The sequence below is a fragment of the Dunckerocampus dactyliophorus genome, chromosome 15, assembly GCF_027744805.1.
Source record: "Dunckerocampus dactyliophorus isolate RoL2022-P2 chromosome 15, RoL_Ddac_1.1, whole genome shotgun sequence".
NCBI classification, from domain to species: Eukaryota; Metazoa; Chordata; class Actinopteri; order Syngnathiformes; family Syngnathidae; genus Dunckerocampus; species Dunckerocampus dactyliophorus.
This window is the reverse complement of record NC_072833.1, coordinates 19,540,365-19,556,191: the sequence shown is the minus strand read 5'-3', so window position 1 is coordinate 19,556,191 and position 15,827 is coordinate 19,540,365. Positions and strand designations below refer to the sequence as shown.

General features: G+C 42.6%; 1 protein-coding gene across 1 annotated transcript in view; it reads left to right on the top strand.

Annotated features, from left to right (window-relative positions):
* The window catches only part of LOC129168131 (pyruvate carboxylase, mitochondrial-like), a 297,125-nt gene that overhangs the window by 262,697 nt on the left and 18,601 nt on the right, over positions 1 to 15,827 (top strand). Inside the window, exons 19-21 of the mRNA XM_054753045.1 lie at positions 662 to 743; positions 9,086 to 9,243; positions 13,303 to 13,389. Coding sequence (XP_054609020.1) covers positions 662 to 743; positions 9,086 to 9,243; positions 13,303 to 13,389 — 327 coding nt within the window. The remainder of the gene's footprint in view (positions 1 to 661; positions 744 to 9,085; positions 9,244 to 13,302; positions 13,390 to 15,827) is intronic.

The following is a 15,827-nucleotide window of genomic DNA, read 5'->3' as shown; positions in this document are numbered from 1 at the left end:
CTCCAGGTCAGGGGTGAGATCCTGCCCCAAGTGGGGGAGTTCAAGTACCTCGGACTCTTGTTCATGGGTGAGGGAAGGATGGAACGTGAGATCAGCAGGCGAATTGGTGAAGTATCTGCAATGATGCGGACTCTGCATCGGTCCGTTGTGGTGAAGAGGGAGCTGAGTTGAAAGGCAAAGCTCTCAATTTACCGTTCGATCTACATTCCTACCCTCACCTAGGGTCATGGTTTTGGGACTAGTTCAATGAAAAAGTCTGATTGTCCAGTCATATTTTTTTATTGTGCTTTTTTAAAAAATGTTAAAATATTGTCTCCTGTCGTTCTCGTAGACCCAATCTCGTGACACCCCTAGTAAATGTATATACATTTTGGACATAAGGGTGTTTATTTTATTTAAAAAATAATATACAAACCAATTTCAATTACAGTAGCATCACACTGGGGTCAAAGTTGGGCGGACGCGATCACAACGCTTGTACTCGTCACTTCCATGGTGATGAGCCAAACCATTTGTGTGTTCATTGTGTGCGGGGAGAAGTTGGTTTTGTCTTTTCGGATTAAAATGAAAAGGAACTAGCATGAACTTGCCACAGGTGGCATTGTGATGCGCCTGTCACCCATACACATCAAACCATGCTGTTATTGTATATTCCCCCCAGGTTGACTCGATGGCTGGCATGACGTCCCAGCCTAGCATGGGAGCAATGGTCGCCTGCACCAAGGGGACCAAGTTGGACTCTGGTAAGCATGTTCCTATACCACAACATTAGGTACACTTGTCTGATGCCAATGCAGCAGCCTGTGCAGGTGTTCTTAATGTTGCAACCATTGAGTGTTTCAAGATATGTGCACAAGTGAATCTGTGTTGTTACTGATGAGACAGAACATCAGCTGTGGTTTGTGTTTTGAGGGTCTTCTTCTTCAAATATCAACCAATCAATAAATGACAGCCCATTCCTTATTAAAGGAGCAGACACAGCAGTGCATTCAACAACACCAATTATGAGAGGATGGAAAAGAGAGGGAGGTGGAACGAAACAATGAGTTTGGTGATCAATAACAAAGGCCGCTTAAAAATGTGCTTTTGCTTCCTTAAAGGATGTGAGGTGGTTGTACGTACATATAACAGCATAAAACCAAAGAAGCATGCGCAGAGCGCAGACCTCAGACCTCCGCCAAGCGCCATAGTCCCTCCCCCCCCATATTGTGATTCACGCAATTGATATTATGTAGAACCTGTTGGAAACTTGTCCTGTATTTTTTTTCCAAGTGCTCTGACCATTTTTTGTGGAGTTACATGCACAAATGCCGAAAACTGTCCTATCTCGCGATGTTGAAGAATCCTTTCAAAAAATTCCTGGATCCGGATGGTGATCCCAATACCCCCAATACACCATTTTTGACCAGTCTTGAAAATGTCATTCAAATCCATTCAGAACTTTTCAAGTTATTTTGAACTCAAACAAACAGATAAACGCCGCCGATAAAAATCCAACTTGCTTCGCTTGGCGGAGGTAATGAAGTGTGCTGGTAACACCCTGAACCAGGGGTGTCGAACTTGTTTTCATTGAGGGCCACATTGCAGTTATGGCTGCCCTCAGAGGGCCACTTGTAACTGTTGCAAGATATCAATATACCCGTAAATATGAATATCACCTCAAGCGATCAACAAGTTGATGGATGACTTGCTTTGAAATAAGAAGTGAAGTGAGAATGTCAAGGTGACATATATACATTCAAGTACTTCTTTTTCATAACAAAAAGTGCTTGGAATATCTTGTTGCATGATCAGATGATATTAAAGTTTAGAAGAAATGCATGTAGTACTTTTTTGTGTGAAAGTGAAAGAATAAATAACTAAAAAGAAGGAAAAAGGTGAAGTGCGTGAATGACACACATTATTCCCAGGCTTTTGCGTGCCACATAAAATTACGCGGCGGGCCACATCTGGCCCCCGGGCCTTGAGTTTGATGCTTGTGCCCTATACACAAAGCGGCTCCCCCAGAAGTGTTTAAAGGTAACTGGCTCCACCTCAAGCAACCTCCACTTGGCTGTTAGTACACATTTGCTTCCCCTGCACATGTTCTTGCCAGCTTCTATTACCCCTCACTTGCTGCCAACCCAATAAGCAGCCTCCGTTCTTTGACTTGTTATTATTTAGCAGCCAATTTCTTCTGGCGTATTACATGAGGGAACACACTTTAGAATTTCTTCAAACCTGTCACCTCATGCGCCGTCCTCCCTTTGAATGCCTCTGCCTCTCTCCTTTTCATTAGCGCAGCCTTGAATGCTTCAGAATATTCCAGAACGTTCCTGACCTTAGTCTGTTTTCGCTTGCATTCACCCACAGTCTCCTCCCTTCACACACACAGACACACACACATACGCACACACACACTCCCCCACCTTTTTTTCCATCACATCTGGGCTACCAAGCAATAATGAGTAGTTTGCAGTGTGCTCTGCTTCCTCCTTCACGTCGTCTCTCCATACTCCTCCTTCTTTTTGCCTGGCTTGCACTCAGTGGCATAGCAATTAACAGCACTTTACACGCACGTTTCAATGACCCCCCAACCCCCTCAGACTCCAAACTCACCCCCACCCTTGCTCACTTTGTCCACCCCCTTGGCAGCTGCTTCTTGTCTAGCTCACTGTTTGTTTGTACTGGAGAAATGTCCAAAACTGAGTGACTGTTAAATCATTTCATTAAGTCTGCCTATTCAATCAACACACACACACACACACACACACACACACACACAGAGCCATTATAAGCCATGCATCTTCACACTGGCACAGTTGGAGGATGACATATTTATTTGACAAAGCATCAATTTGCTGCGGTTTTGCGCACCATGGAGAAGATTTAATTAATGACAGCTGTCTGAACAAAACAGCCTTTTAAGGGTGCAGTGTCAGACACGCCATGCAAGATATGCCGATACTTTACAACACACACACACACACACACACACACACACACACACATTGAGTACTATGGAATGGACTGTATTCCCCACTCTCAATTAGACAAATACATTAAACTAAAAAAAAAAAAAATCCTTTCCATGTGAAAACATATTTGCAGGCTGCCCTGTGCGTGCCAAAGCAACAGGTGGTGTGATGTACCCAAATGGTTTAACCAATCCAAAAAAATGTCACCACACCGTAATTTTCAAGTCATCAACCTTTAGAGTCCAATTTGAATGTTATTAAACAAACCTCCCAATGATTTTTTTTTTAATTAAAAACTAAAAAACATTGCTCCATATTATTATGCACAACAGAGTTTCAAAGCATTTCACTGGTTGTTAAGAACCGAAAATGGTCATTTGTTGAATTTGCAGCATAAGGAGGTCACATTTACTGAAAGCAAAAGCTATTTCAGTCACTAACATTTGAACAGGCCAAGTTACATGTTAACATAAGAGCCCTTCTTTGATATAACCGTCACAATTCTGACTTTGAACATGTGAGTTTTTGGAGCGTTTCTGCTTGAATTTCTTTGCAAGATGTCTGACTAGCCTCCCACAGCTGTTGTTTTGTTGTGATTTGCCTCCCACTCTCATAGATTTTTTTGCTTGACGATGCTCTATAGGTTCTCAATTGGGTTGAGGTCAGGATAAAAAAGGTGGCCAAACCATGGGTTACTCTCCTTTTATGCCCATAACAACCAATGACAGGCACGTAGGTATTCTTAGCATCATGAGATGGTGCATTATCATGAATGAAGGTCACTTTGCTACAGAAGGTACAGTTCTTCATATTGTAGCATGGAAGAAAGTGGTCAGTCAGAAACTCGACATACTTTGCTGAGGTCATTTTCACACCTTCAATGAGCATAAAGGGCCTATCAGCTCTCTCCCAATGATTCCGATCCAAAACATGACTCAGCCACCTCATTGCTGACATCACAGCCTTGTTGAGATATGCTGTCCATACTCTACTTCATCCATCCGGATCACCCAAGGCTGCGCGTCCCTCATCAGTAAACAGGATTGAAAGGATTGAGAATTAGTCTTCATGTGTTTGTTGGCCCACTGCAACCGTTTGTAATTGTGAGTATTGGTTGGGGTGGTCAAATGGTAGGTTTATGCATAACTGCAAGCCTCAGGAGGATCCTACCTTGAGGTTCATGGGACTTCAGAGGCACCAGCAGCTTCAAATACCAGTTGGCTGCTTTGTAACGGCTTATTAGCAGATGCTCTCTTAATTTGATAAATTTGTCTGGCAGAAACCTTTGTCATTATGCCCTTATCAGCACAATCATTTTTTCTTTTTCTTTTTCAATTTCTTTTTCACAAAATTTTTTGTGAATTATTGAATGTTTTGCAAAGCCTTGTCCAAGGCATGTCAGCAGAGAGATCCTTTTTCTTTCCCATATTGCTTGAAATCTGTTGCATGCTTAATAATGTGGAAAATAATTTGTAAGTAGTTCACCTGGCAAACTATAGGGGAGTGCTGAGCCAGGGTGCAGAGTAGAATTTTGTCCCAAAGGCAATGAGAATTGGAAGGGGAAAAAGTACATTTAATATAGCCAAAAGATAGAGAATAACGTATCAAATCGTTTTTAAAGGGACGAAGGTTGCGTTACTTGAAGGAATGGGAGAATCTCCCCGCTTTTTAATGTAAAATATAGATGTTCTGCGAGCCTCTTCATCTGCTTTGTACACTATGTACGCTGTGCCAATGTAGTCTGCTACGTACGAGATGTGAGTGGTAAGATGGCCTCTCTGTGGCTTCAGCGGCTTGTACGGGCGCGTGCGACGTATGGTGTATCCAGATATATAATACAGATCAGTGTTGTATAGCAGTGCAGATTTATTATGAATTTACAGTCCAAGGCTGCACAAGTGCTGCCGGCACTGGGGGAGCTGTAGTTCAATGAGGGGAAAGGTGAATTCCAACATGTACTGTGGCCAAGGGTGGTTCTGGCTTGTATGATGCCCTGGGTGGACCGCCTCCCTGGTGCTCTCCCAACCCCCCAAAACACAGTTTTTCTCGATAAATATTTTTTATTTTAAAAAACTACATGCAGCTGTACTTTGCAACAAAAGGTACAAAATATAATGGAATAAGAATAAATATTTAGTTTAAAAACTATTCAATATAACACAATCACAAATACAACCCCCTTACCTCCTCCTCAACGCACACACATTATGTCTACAAATGGTATTATTTCAATTAATAAACTATATACAGTCATTCATTAAAAAGGCACTACAATAAGAGCGAAATAGAATACAATGACCACAAAATAAAACGTACTAAAGCAAAAATGGTTGTTAATTCTCCCTGAGTACACCAACCAACTTTGTAGGATATTTTACCCACTAATGTAACTTGTGTCTTTCCAAAGTATTGCTGATGGCAACTTCTTCCATTCCCATTAAGTTAGGTGATACCTTTCTTGGTCCTCTGTCAACTGGAAACGTTCAAATTCTGTCTGTCAGAACTGAAGGCCAGCTAGGCAGGTCAGTGGACTGTGGTTCCTTCTCAGCGATGCCAGGTGGTCCTGCTCCATTATTTCTGATGGAGAGAAAAAAGAACAACCAGTACAACAAAGTATTAGTCACAGTATCACACATACACATGACTTTCAAGAATTTATTGAATTTAATTTCTTGAATTTAGCACTTGGTGATACTACTCCACCCATAAAAATAAAATACATGTAACTGTTAGATTTAAAATAAAACATTTAACAACCAGAAAACTACAACTACTACTACTATACAAGCAGATAAGATCATAATCGACAATATGTATGAAAAGAATGAAAAGACAGCAGGATTAAAGTGCTCATGACACCAAAGAAAGTGAAAATGAAAGTACTCACTTAATAAAACATTTGCCGTACTGCCATCATAGATAAACAACTATGAAATAGGAGTGACACATGCAGCTGTGAACTCGCAGCAAAGCCAGGAAAGTTGCATATTCACAGCAATAACAGTCATAACATTTATTTAGCCCCATACTATTATTCTAAGATTCCTAGAATCTATCTAGTAAAAAAAATATGGATTTACTTACTGGAACTGGCAGCTCTACTGCAAGAATGGCTAGAAAGACAAGTGACAGCAAGCCACATCTGGCTAACAATTCATGTTGAGAACACTTGCGAGTGACGCCGGCAACCAGGTGCGAACAAGCACAGCCATGAACGCACGCAAAGAAAGTGAGATATTTACGACAATAATAACATTCGCTAATATTGTGTTGCGAGGCGTATGATATGTTTTACTGGCAGTGATAGCCACAGTTATCAGCTTGCTCTTTGCACAGTGCACAGAGCTGAAGACGATTGTTGTTTAGCAAGCAATTTGGCATGAAAACCCATATTATTATTCTAAGATTTGTAATTACACTGCAATCAAAGAAGACCCTTTGGATTTATTGTTGCACGCTACAACAGATGGCACATTACCCACCTAGGTAGCGTATCAGAACAAGCCAGATAGGAATTAGCACTGCATTAGTGGCCAGCACTAGGTTGGCTACTATGGAGCATATTATCAGGAGAAATGTAGACTGACTTACTGCCACCTTGGCACGCTTTTCCACGGTCACATTTGTTCCACAAAGTTTACTGATCATCTGATGAGGAGAATGGTGTCTTTTAGAACCGTGAACAAGCTTACTCCGCGTCCTTGGGTGTTCTGCAGCGGCCCGTGTGACTCAGGAGGACTTACAGTCGATGGCTCCTCGTCCTTACTAACCGCAGAAGGTGCTCTAAAATATTTCAAAAGTGCCCGTTAATTTGCATTTGAAATAGTGTATTTTATTTACACAATCAAAACTCTCAGTCAAGAAAACAAATGAACCACAGTTAGCCTACAGCCACCAGGTAAAGTTAGCTTATTCTATCTCACGCATTCTGTAATATGTGATGGTATAGCTTCATACCTTTTATCTTTGGCCTGTTTCTCTTCGTCTTTTGCTCTAATTTCTAAATTGTGCACGCGATGAGTTTGACTTTCTCTTTTCCGTGATGTTTTCTTGACACAAATTAGTGACACGTACGCATCATCTCCCCCACCACTGGCACCTAAACAAGCAGTCAAGGCTAAGCCAACTCATATTGACTCACAATTTGCTCCTTTTTATTCAACATTTTCTCAGCCAAATGATAAATACTTGAGGCTCTTGGTTTGCAATACTGTATATTCAATACTAAAGAATAGTAAGAATTACATTTGTTTTATTTGTTAGCAACTTTTGGACTTTTTTTCACTACTCGTCTGAGCAGCATGGAGGCGCCAGTGTCCCGCCTGTAGAGGGCGCCTATCTTGACACGCACATCCTGATCTGATGAGCAAATGAGCGCTGAGCACAAATAAATATTAATGGGGGGGTTTTCTCCCTCTCATCCTTGTGGCGTCCCCTAGAGAATGCCGCCCCAGGCAATTGCCCATGTGGCCCATAACTAGAACTGCCACTGACTGTGACATTGTGAAGTGGAAACTGGGCCACATGGCAGTTTTCCAACATGATAAGGAGCCCAAACACACAAGATAACAAGTGCCTTGCTGACAAGAATGATAACAATGGTTCTTACACTAAGTATTGACACTTTGGACACAATTTGGTCACGTTCATCATGAGCTGGCATTGTTTTGCCAGCTATTTCGACAATAATGGATGTGTGTTGCCTCATTTTCACTAAATAGTAAATGCTATACAAGCTGTACATTGACTACTCTAAAGTATATTTACTTTGTATAGGATTGTCCTTCGACAAGATAATAAAATGATTGTGAACATTCACTTTTGTCAGATATTGTATCTAAGTTTCATAGACTTTGTTAGACCCTCTGAGTGGCTGATCTGTGTGCTCGCACGTTGGCCTTCCTCATGTGTTGAAGACGCGGCATGATGGATGCACGGAGGCGTGTAACCGAGCGGCGAGCTGCAAATAAACAATGGCGTATTGACCCGTGGACTCGTTCGCTCAGCTCCATCATCTTTAACATTTATTGCACCATTAAGCTTTAAGACACAAGGATAAATCACCACAGGAAAATCAGCCATCGTGGCAAATGAGCATATTGTGTGCGTCTCATTAAGATGTCACGCACACCTTACATGGCTGCTGAGGGACGTTTTTAACAGGAACAACATGTGTTACCTTTAAAGGGCGAGATGGGTGTGTGTAGTTAAAGTCTTATTGCTGCTATTCAAACCCTGTTAGGCCACTGAAATTCTAAGACAATTACTTGAGTACATTACATGACTTCAGTGACTTGTTCACTTTTTATATTTTGGGACAATAATCCATATTTATTCATTTTTCAGTTTATTTCTTCTCTGATTCGCATGCCTCCATTGTGAGATATCCACCTCAGCTTGTCCATTCAAGAAGCTTTTTATTGTCCATCCATCCATTTTCTATACCGCTTCATCCTCATTAGGGTCGCGGGGGTATGCTGGAGCCTAGCTGACTTCGAGCGACAGGCGGGGTACACCCTGGACTGGTCGCCAGCCAATCGCAGGGCACATATAGACAAACAACCATTCACACTCACATTCATACCTATGGACAATTTAGAGTCGCCAATTAACCTAACATGCATGTTTTTGGGAATGTGGGAGGAAGCCGGAGTACCTGGAGAAAACCCACGCGCACACGGGGAGAACATGCAAACTCCACACAGAAATGGGGGAGAATCGAACCCAGGTCTTCCCGATCTCCAGGCTGTTCCTGTATTGGCCAACGTGCTAACCACTAGACCACCGTGCGGCCGTGCGGCTTTTTATTGTATTAAATATTAACCTACATGACATGCAAAGTGTGGTCACTGGTCTGGAAGTCCATATTTAGGTCCAGACGTCATGCAATATCAATATATTGCAGTAATGTCTCAGCTGACTTGTTGGAGAATGAACATCTTTTTATATCAAAGCAATAAAAACAGTGACTGCATTGAGACCACATCTAACTTTATAAGAATAATAATAACAATAATAAGTGTTGTCAGGGTTTGCTTGCTGGAATGCATTTTAAGATGATTTGAAACATCTTTCCTCAAAGTGTCTCAGATAGTCTTGTAGTTTTAAACAGGTGCTGTTGTTGTCAGGTATCGCTCTGGAGAAGGTGTTTGACTACAGCGAATATTGGGAAGTGGCCCGAGGCCTCTACGCTCCATTTGACTGCACGGCCACCATGAAATCCGGCAACGCCGACGTCTACGAGAACGAGATACCCGGAGGACAGTACACCAACCTCCACTTCCAGGTGCCCCACAGCTATTCTTGTCCACACCGGCAGCCCATTCTCAAGATAAATGAAGTGAAATGGCTTTTTAGCGTCATAGCCGACCTGTGAAATTGAGCTGATGTAAACACAGGCAGCACTTGTGTGCCTGTAGGTACAACTTTCAGCGCACGGTGCATTCATTTTACATGTCACTTTGCCTAATAATAGCACCTCTTCTCTCTGGAAGCCATGGTAATGCGTCACACTAACGACAAATACGTCATCCGATACGGTGGCCAACGGGGGCAAATGCCAGTGTGGAATCGTTTTTTTTCTTCACCCACAGTACCACAATGTACACTTGATGCGGCATTAATGTGGAAATAAGTTGTTTAGGCAATAAGAGTATTCATGGTTTAAGAAACACGTTCTCTGATTACGGTGGGCGATAGAGGCAAACTGCTGCAATGTATTAGGTATACCTTTTATACCTAACCGCTGCGACGTCCAAACTGTATCTGTATGTGTGTATATATATATACTGTATATATATATATATATACTGTATATATACTGCTGAAAAAACTAGAGGAACACTTCGAAAACACATCAGATCTAAACTGGGGGAAAAATGAATATCTTTCCTGATAATAAGTGGGTGATGTATTAGTAAGAAAATGATGCCACATAATTTGATAGAAATGAAAATGATCACCCTATAGAGGGGGGAAATCAAAGACACCCCAAAAATGAAAGTGAAAAAATGATGCAGCACACTGGTCCATTTTGCTAAAATGTCATTGTAGCAACTCAAAATGATTCTCAGTAGTTTGTGTGGCCCCCACGTGCTTGTACGCATGCCTGACAATGTCTCCTCCCAGATGTGGACCAGGGCATCAATGAGCTCCTGGACAGTCTGAGGAGCAACCTGGCGGCGCCGGACGGACCTAAACATAATGTCCCAGAGGTGTTCTATTGGGTTTAGGTCAGGTGAACGTGGGGGCCAGTCAATGGTATCAATTCCTTCATCCTCCAGGAACTACCTGCATACACTAGCCACATGAGGTCGGGCATTGTCGTGGACCAGGAGGAACCCAGGTCCCACTGCACCAGCGTAGGTTCTGACAATGGGTCCAAGGATTTCATCCCGATACCTAATAGCAGTCAGGGTGCCATTATCTAACCTGTAGAGGTCTGTGCGTCCTTCCAGGGATATGCCTCCCCAGACCATCACTGACCCGCCACCAAACCGGTCATGCTGAATGATGTTGCAGGCAGCATAACGTTCTCCACGGCATCTCCAGACCCTTTCACGTCTGTCGCATGTGCTCAGGTTGAACTTGCTCTCATCAGGGAAGAGCACAGGGCACCAGTGGTGTAGGTGCCAATTCTGGTGGTCTATGGCAAATGCCAATCGAGCTCTACGGTGCTGGGCAGTGAGCACAGGGCCCACTACAGGACGTCGGGCCCTCAGGCCACCCTCATGGAGCCTGTTTCTGATTGTTTGGTCAGAAACATTCACACCAGTGGCCTGCTGGAGGTCATTTTGTAGGGCTGTGGCAGTGCTCATCCTGTTCCTCCTTGCACAAAGGAGCAGATACCGATCCTGCTGTGGGTTGATGGACCTTCTACGGCCCTGTCCAGCTCTCCTGGAGTAACTACCTGTCTCCTGGAATCTCCTCCATGCGTCCAGGTACCGCACTGATGCCCTGGTCCAGATCTGGGAGGAGATCCCCCAGGACACCATCCGTAGTCTCATTAGGAGCATGCCCCGACGTTGTCAGGCATGCGTACAAGCACGTGGGGGCCACACAAACTACTGAGAATCATTTTGAGTTGCTACAATGACATTTTAGCAAAATGGACCAGTGTGCTGCATCATTTTTTCACTTTCATTTTTGGGGTGTCTTTGATTTCCCCCTCTATAGGGTGATCATTTTCATTTCTATCAAATTATGTGGCATCATTTTCTTACTAATACATCACCCACTTATTATCAGGAAAGATATTCAAGGTCATTTTTCCCCCAGTTTAGATCTGATGTGTTTTCGAAGTGTTCCTTTAATTTTTTTGAGCAGTGTGTATATGTATACTGTGTGTGTGTGAGTGTGTGTGTATTTATATGTGCATTGTGTGTTTTTATAGTGTTTTTTTTTTTATTTTCCTACTTTTATTATATTACTTTTTCACTCTTTCATTCCATTTCTGATTAAAGGTGCTGTCTGCCTTGGTTAGGTACTGCAAGGGTGGTGCAAACATCCAATTATATGTAAATATAATGCAGTTGTACAGCCAGAAGCAAAAACATGTTGGCAGAAAGGATTTGTCACTGGTTTGTTTCACTACACTATGCAATGCTAGTCATTCTTTTTATCCATCCTTTTCCTATGCCGTTTATCCTCGCTAAGTTCACGGGGATATGCTGGAGCCTATCCCAGCTGACTTCAGGCGAGAGGCGGGGTACACCCTGGACTGGTCACCAGCCAATCGCAGGGCACATATAGACAAACAACCATTCACACTCACATTCATACCTATGGACAATTTAGAGTCGCCAATTAGCCTAACATGCATGTTTTTGGAATGTGGGAGGAAACCCACGCACATGCAAACTCCACACAGAGATGCCCAAGCAGAGATTCAAAACCAGGTCTTCCCGATCTTCTGTGTGGTCAACATGCTAATCACTCAGCCACCGTGCAGGATCATTCTTTTTAGAGAAATAAAAAAAACATTGAAGACATAAGAGCATGGATACCATTGGTGATTGCACTTAGGCTGTAACAAAACTGCAGATGAAGTTTAGTTATGTTTCTTGTCAGCTAATGATAGCAATTTGACAAAGTTTAGCTACTATTGTTAGCTAACATTGAATGTATAGTCTACCATAACAATAGCAAAAACTGTTTGTGGAATCCATGACAGGATTGTTTAGTCATACTAGAGGTCAGTAACAAGTGTATGATTTTACTCACTGGAACAGGAATATAGAAACTACGGCATTGTTTTTTAAGTCCTTGCGTGCTCGAAGATCACTCCCCTGCTGAAAAGCAGCTCCAATACATACTCTAGTTTACTTCTCGCTTTGTCTTTTTTTTTTTTTGGGGCTGCTTTCTAATTTTTTCACCACCTGCCTGTGTGTAGAATAGGGTGCAAGTGTTCAGCCATTGAGACTGCGTTCTCCGAGCACGGGCATGTGCATGAGACAGCCATGACTGAGTGACAGCCAGGAACGCCACTCCCCATGTTCAGGCCGAAAGACAATTCTCCTCCAGTTTCACTCGTAATTGTGAAAAATGTCAACAGTGTGTTCTCTGAAACCACTGTTAACATACGCTAGCCGTTGGTGGTGGTATGTTTTTTGCTTGAAAAAAGTGTAATTTTGAGCCGAAGAGGGACAGCATCTTTAAGTCGTGTTTACTTGTTGTCCTGTTCACACTGTGTCCTGTTCCTGTACTGTATGTGCATTTTACAGTCTGTCCTATCCTATTCTATCCTATTTATTTTTGATCCTGCAGCATTTATTTGATTGCAACATTTTTCATTTGTAGCATTATCTCATTGCATTTGTTTTATTGTGTTTGTGTGTTTTTGGATCATTTCTGTTTGGAGCCACCATAGTCAGAGGACATGTTTCTTAAACCATGAATACACTTATTGCCTGAACAACTTATTTTCCCGTTAATGCCGCATCAAGTGCAAATGTGTAAAATCCCAAATTTACTTCGCACACTTGAATGTGATGACACTTGATGACACTAGTACAAGAGTTGTAACATGACGTGACCATGTGTGGTGTACAGCTTCTGTGCATCAGCTGGGAGTTGTAAGAAAATAACAAACTCCTCTCCACTGCGCCATGATCAGCTCCACATCTGTTTTGCATGCAGTGTAGAGTACCACCACCACCATTCTAATGTTAGTATGCGTTTGTACAGCCAGAATTGATAACACAGCTCTTGTATTGGCGCTCATTACATGGTGCAGGTGTACCTAATGTTATGGCTGGTGCGTGTATGTGGGCGAGAAGCATTTTATCACAGTTTGACCCAATTTCTGTGTGGAAGTAATCATGTAGTTGTTGTTATGTGACTACAGGCACACAGCATGGGTCTGGGGAATAAGTTCAAGGAGGTGAAGAAGGCCTACACTGAAGCCAACAAGCTACTAGGAGACCTCATTAAGGTGAGATGTAGATGAAACACCTGCAGTGTGTGCAGCACGGCATCTTCTTCCTATTTGCTTATCATTTGAGCTCAATTTGATGTTGCAAAGCAGGAACTTTAAGGCCAAGTTAATGATATAATACCATCACCCCTCTTCTCTTTCCTTATCAATCTGACCTTTCTATTTTTACACCTTCCCTGTCTGCTCTCCTTTCATGTTGGAGCTTGTGGATTCCTGATTGCTCTTCCTCCACCACTGTCTTTTTTTAGACATTCTCAGTCCCTTCTAATTTCCTCTCACCTCCCCCCCAACCCCTCTGCTTCTCACCAAGTCCCCCGGCCACCGCTGTCCATTCAATTAAAGCTCGTTGGCCCTACGCATGCCAACTGGATGTGCCTGCGGGGTCTGGACGTGCACTCTGCTGTGTCCCGTTAGCACCGCAATGGCCACATGTCTCGCACTGTTGCCCTGCTGATAACACATAGGGACAATACGCGTTGTGAAGACGATCTAGTGGACACACACACACACACACACATTTGAAGAAGCACATGTATCATGTCCCGGGCCCAGACTACACTATAGAGACAAAATGAGTTGTTAATCCATCAGGAGTTGGACTATACCGCTTAATAACAAGAACAAGGAACTTTCCCATTGCTAACGTGTGAGTTATTATTATTATCGCTTATTATTATCTTATCGCTTATCATGTCTACTATATTAGGTAACGCGAGTATAAAGGCAACAAGAGGGGGTGTTATTTCATGTCTACAATGCTATAATAAATTTGAAACCGGTTTTAGAAGGTCATTAACAGGTTTTCTATGCTATAACTATGGAAATATTCCATTTATTTCCTACTTTGCAGAAATTCACTGATCGCGGTTGAGTCTAGAACGAGGGACGACTGTACTGTATACTCCTCACTTCTAAACAATGCAGTAGGAAACATGTCAGACAGTAAAATCACCATTAAAGGTCTGTTTATGTGACACATGAGATGCTCTTAATTGCATCCAATTGCAATGTATAAGTCTGCAAGGTGATGGCAACTTGTTTTGTGTGTGTTAGCACGCCTGCTGTCACCTTACTTGGAGGCAACACACAAACACTTCCAGGTGGAACACTCCCTAGTGTTTCCTGCACATGTCCATGCCTGCTGTCAGTCAGCGAAGCCCCCACCCCTTCCAATCAGCATTATCCATCCACCCTCTTCTTCGTTTTTCTTGCCCCTTTTTCACTTCACTCCACTTCCATTTGGTCTCCACTGCGACATCTCTCTCCCTCATTTTGATTAGACGCTCTACTCATATCTCTAATCTGTTCGTCGTTCCTCCACTCTTCCTCCTCCACCTCTCTCTCGGAGCGTCTCGTTATCGCTCCTGTCTGCTGTCTCCTCCTCCAGTGACAGGTACCATTCTTCACTCTGCTACTTGCCTGCCTGCCTTCACACACACACACACACACACACACACACACACAGAGAGAGAGAGAGTTATTTATTTGCCCTTTCTCTTTACCTTTCTTGACACACACGCACACACAGATGAACACAATCCTCAAGACGAAAAGGAAACATGGAGTTATCAAGAACAGAAACATCTAGTGTGGTTGGACAGCTCTTTGGTATCAAGTGTGATGACATAAGTATGTATAAGGTGATGCATGAGAATGTCCCTGAGGGTGGGAATGAGGAGGTGCATCACAATGCTCACATAGATGGTGATGAGCAGTAAATGTGGACTGGAGGTGTGAAGGACGAGGTTCATGAGTGCATTGTGGATGAGGAAGAACCTGAAAAAGGATTTTAGGAGTATATGAATGAGCTGATATAGGAGCAAGAAAGTAGGTGCATGAGGACGTGGATGCGTACAAACCTCCGAAGCATCCGAAATACAACATGTAAGCGTTACATGAGAGCATGGATGAGCTTGCACATCAGGGGTGTCCACGCTCAGACCAAGCCGATGTACAGTGCTTCTTCAATTTTTGTCATAAAAAACATAGATGTCTACTAAAAGCAAACTAAAAATGTCTTGGTTATTTATTTGGTAAATAAACGGAAGCAACAATATTGGCATTTTTCACAAATGTTTACCAATTAAAATGTCAAACTTTAGCAGCTCAAGATGTGTTTTTCTGTCAGGAATTCAAGTAAATGTCCACAATTTCACATCTTAATGAAAAAATAATAATGTGTTAAAGAGCAGGCATGATAAAACAGTAAATTCACGGATAATTGGGTGGTGGTCTAATACAGTGACCGCCAACTAGTGTGCCTAGTGTGCCATGAGACATCATCAGGTATGCCACTGAAAATGATCACTTTCACTTAATTGGTCAGAAAATGATTCATTAACTAACTCCCGATAACAACCGATACCGACAAAGGGTGCAGCTCTTCCCACAAACTAATGGCAGGTCACATCTCATGTAAAGTAATGTAACATTAT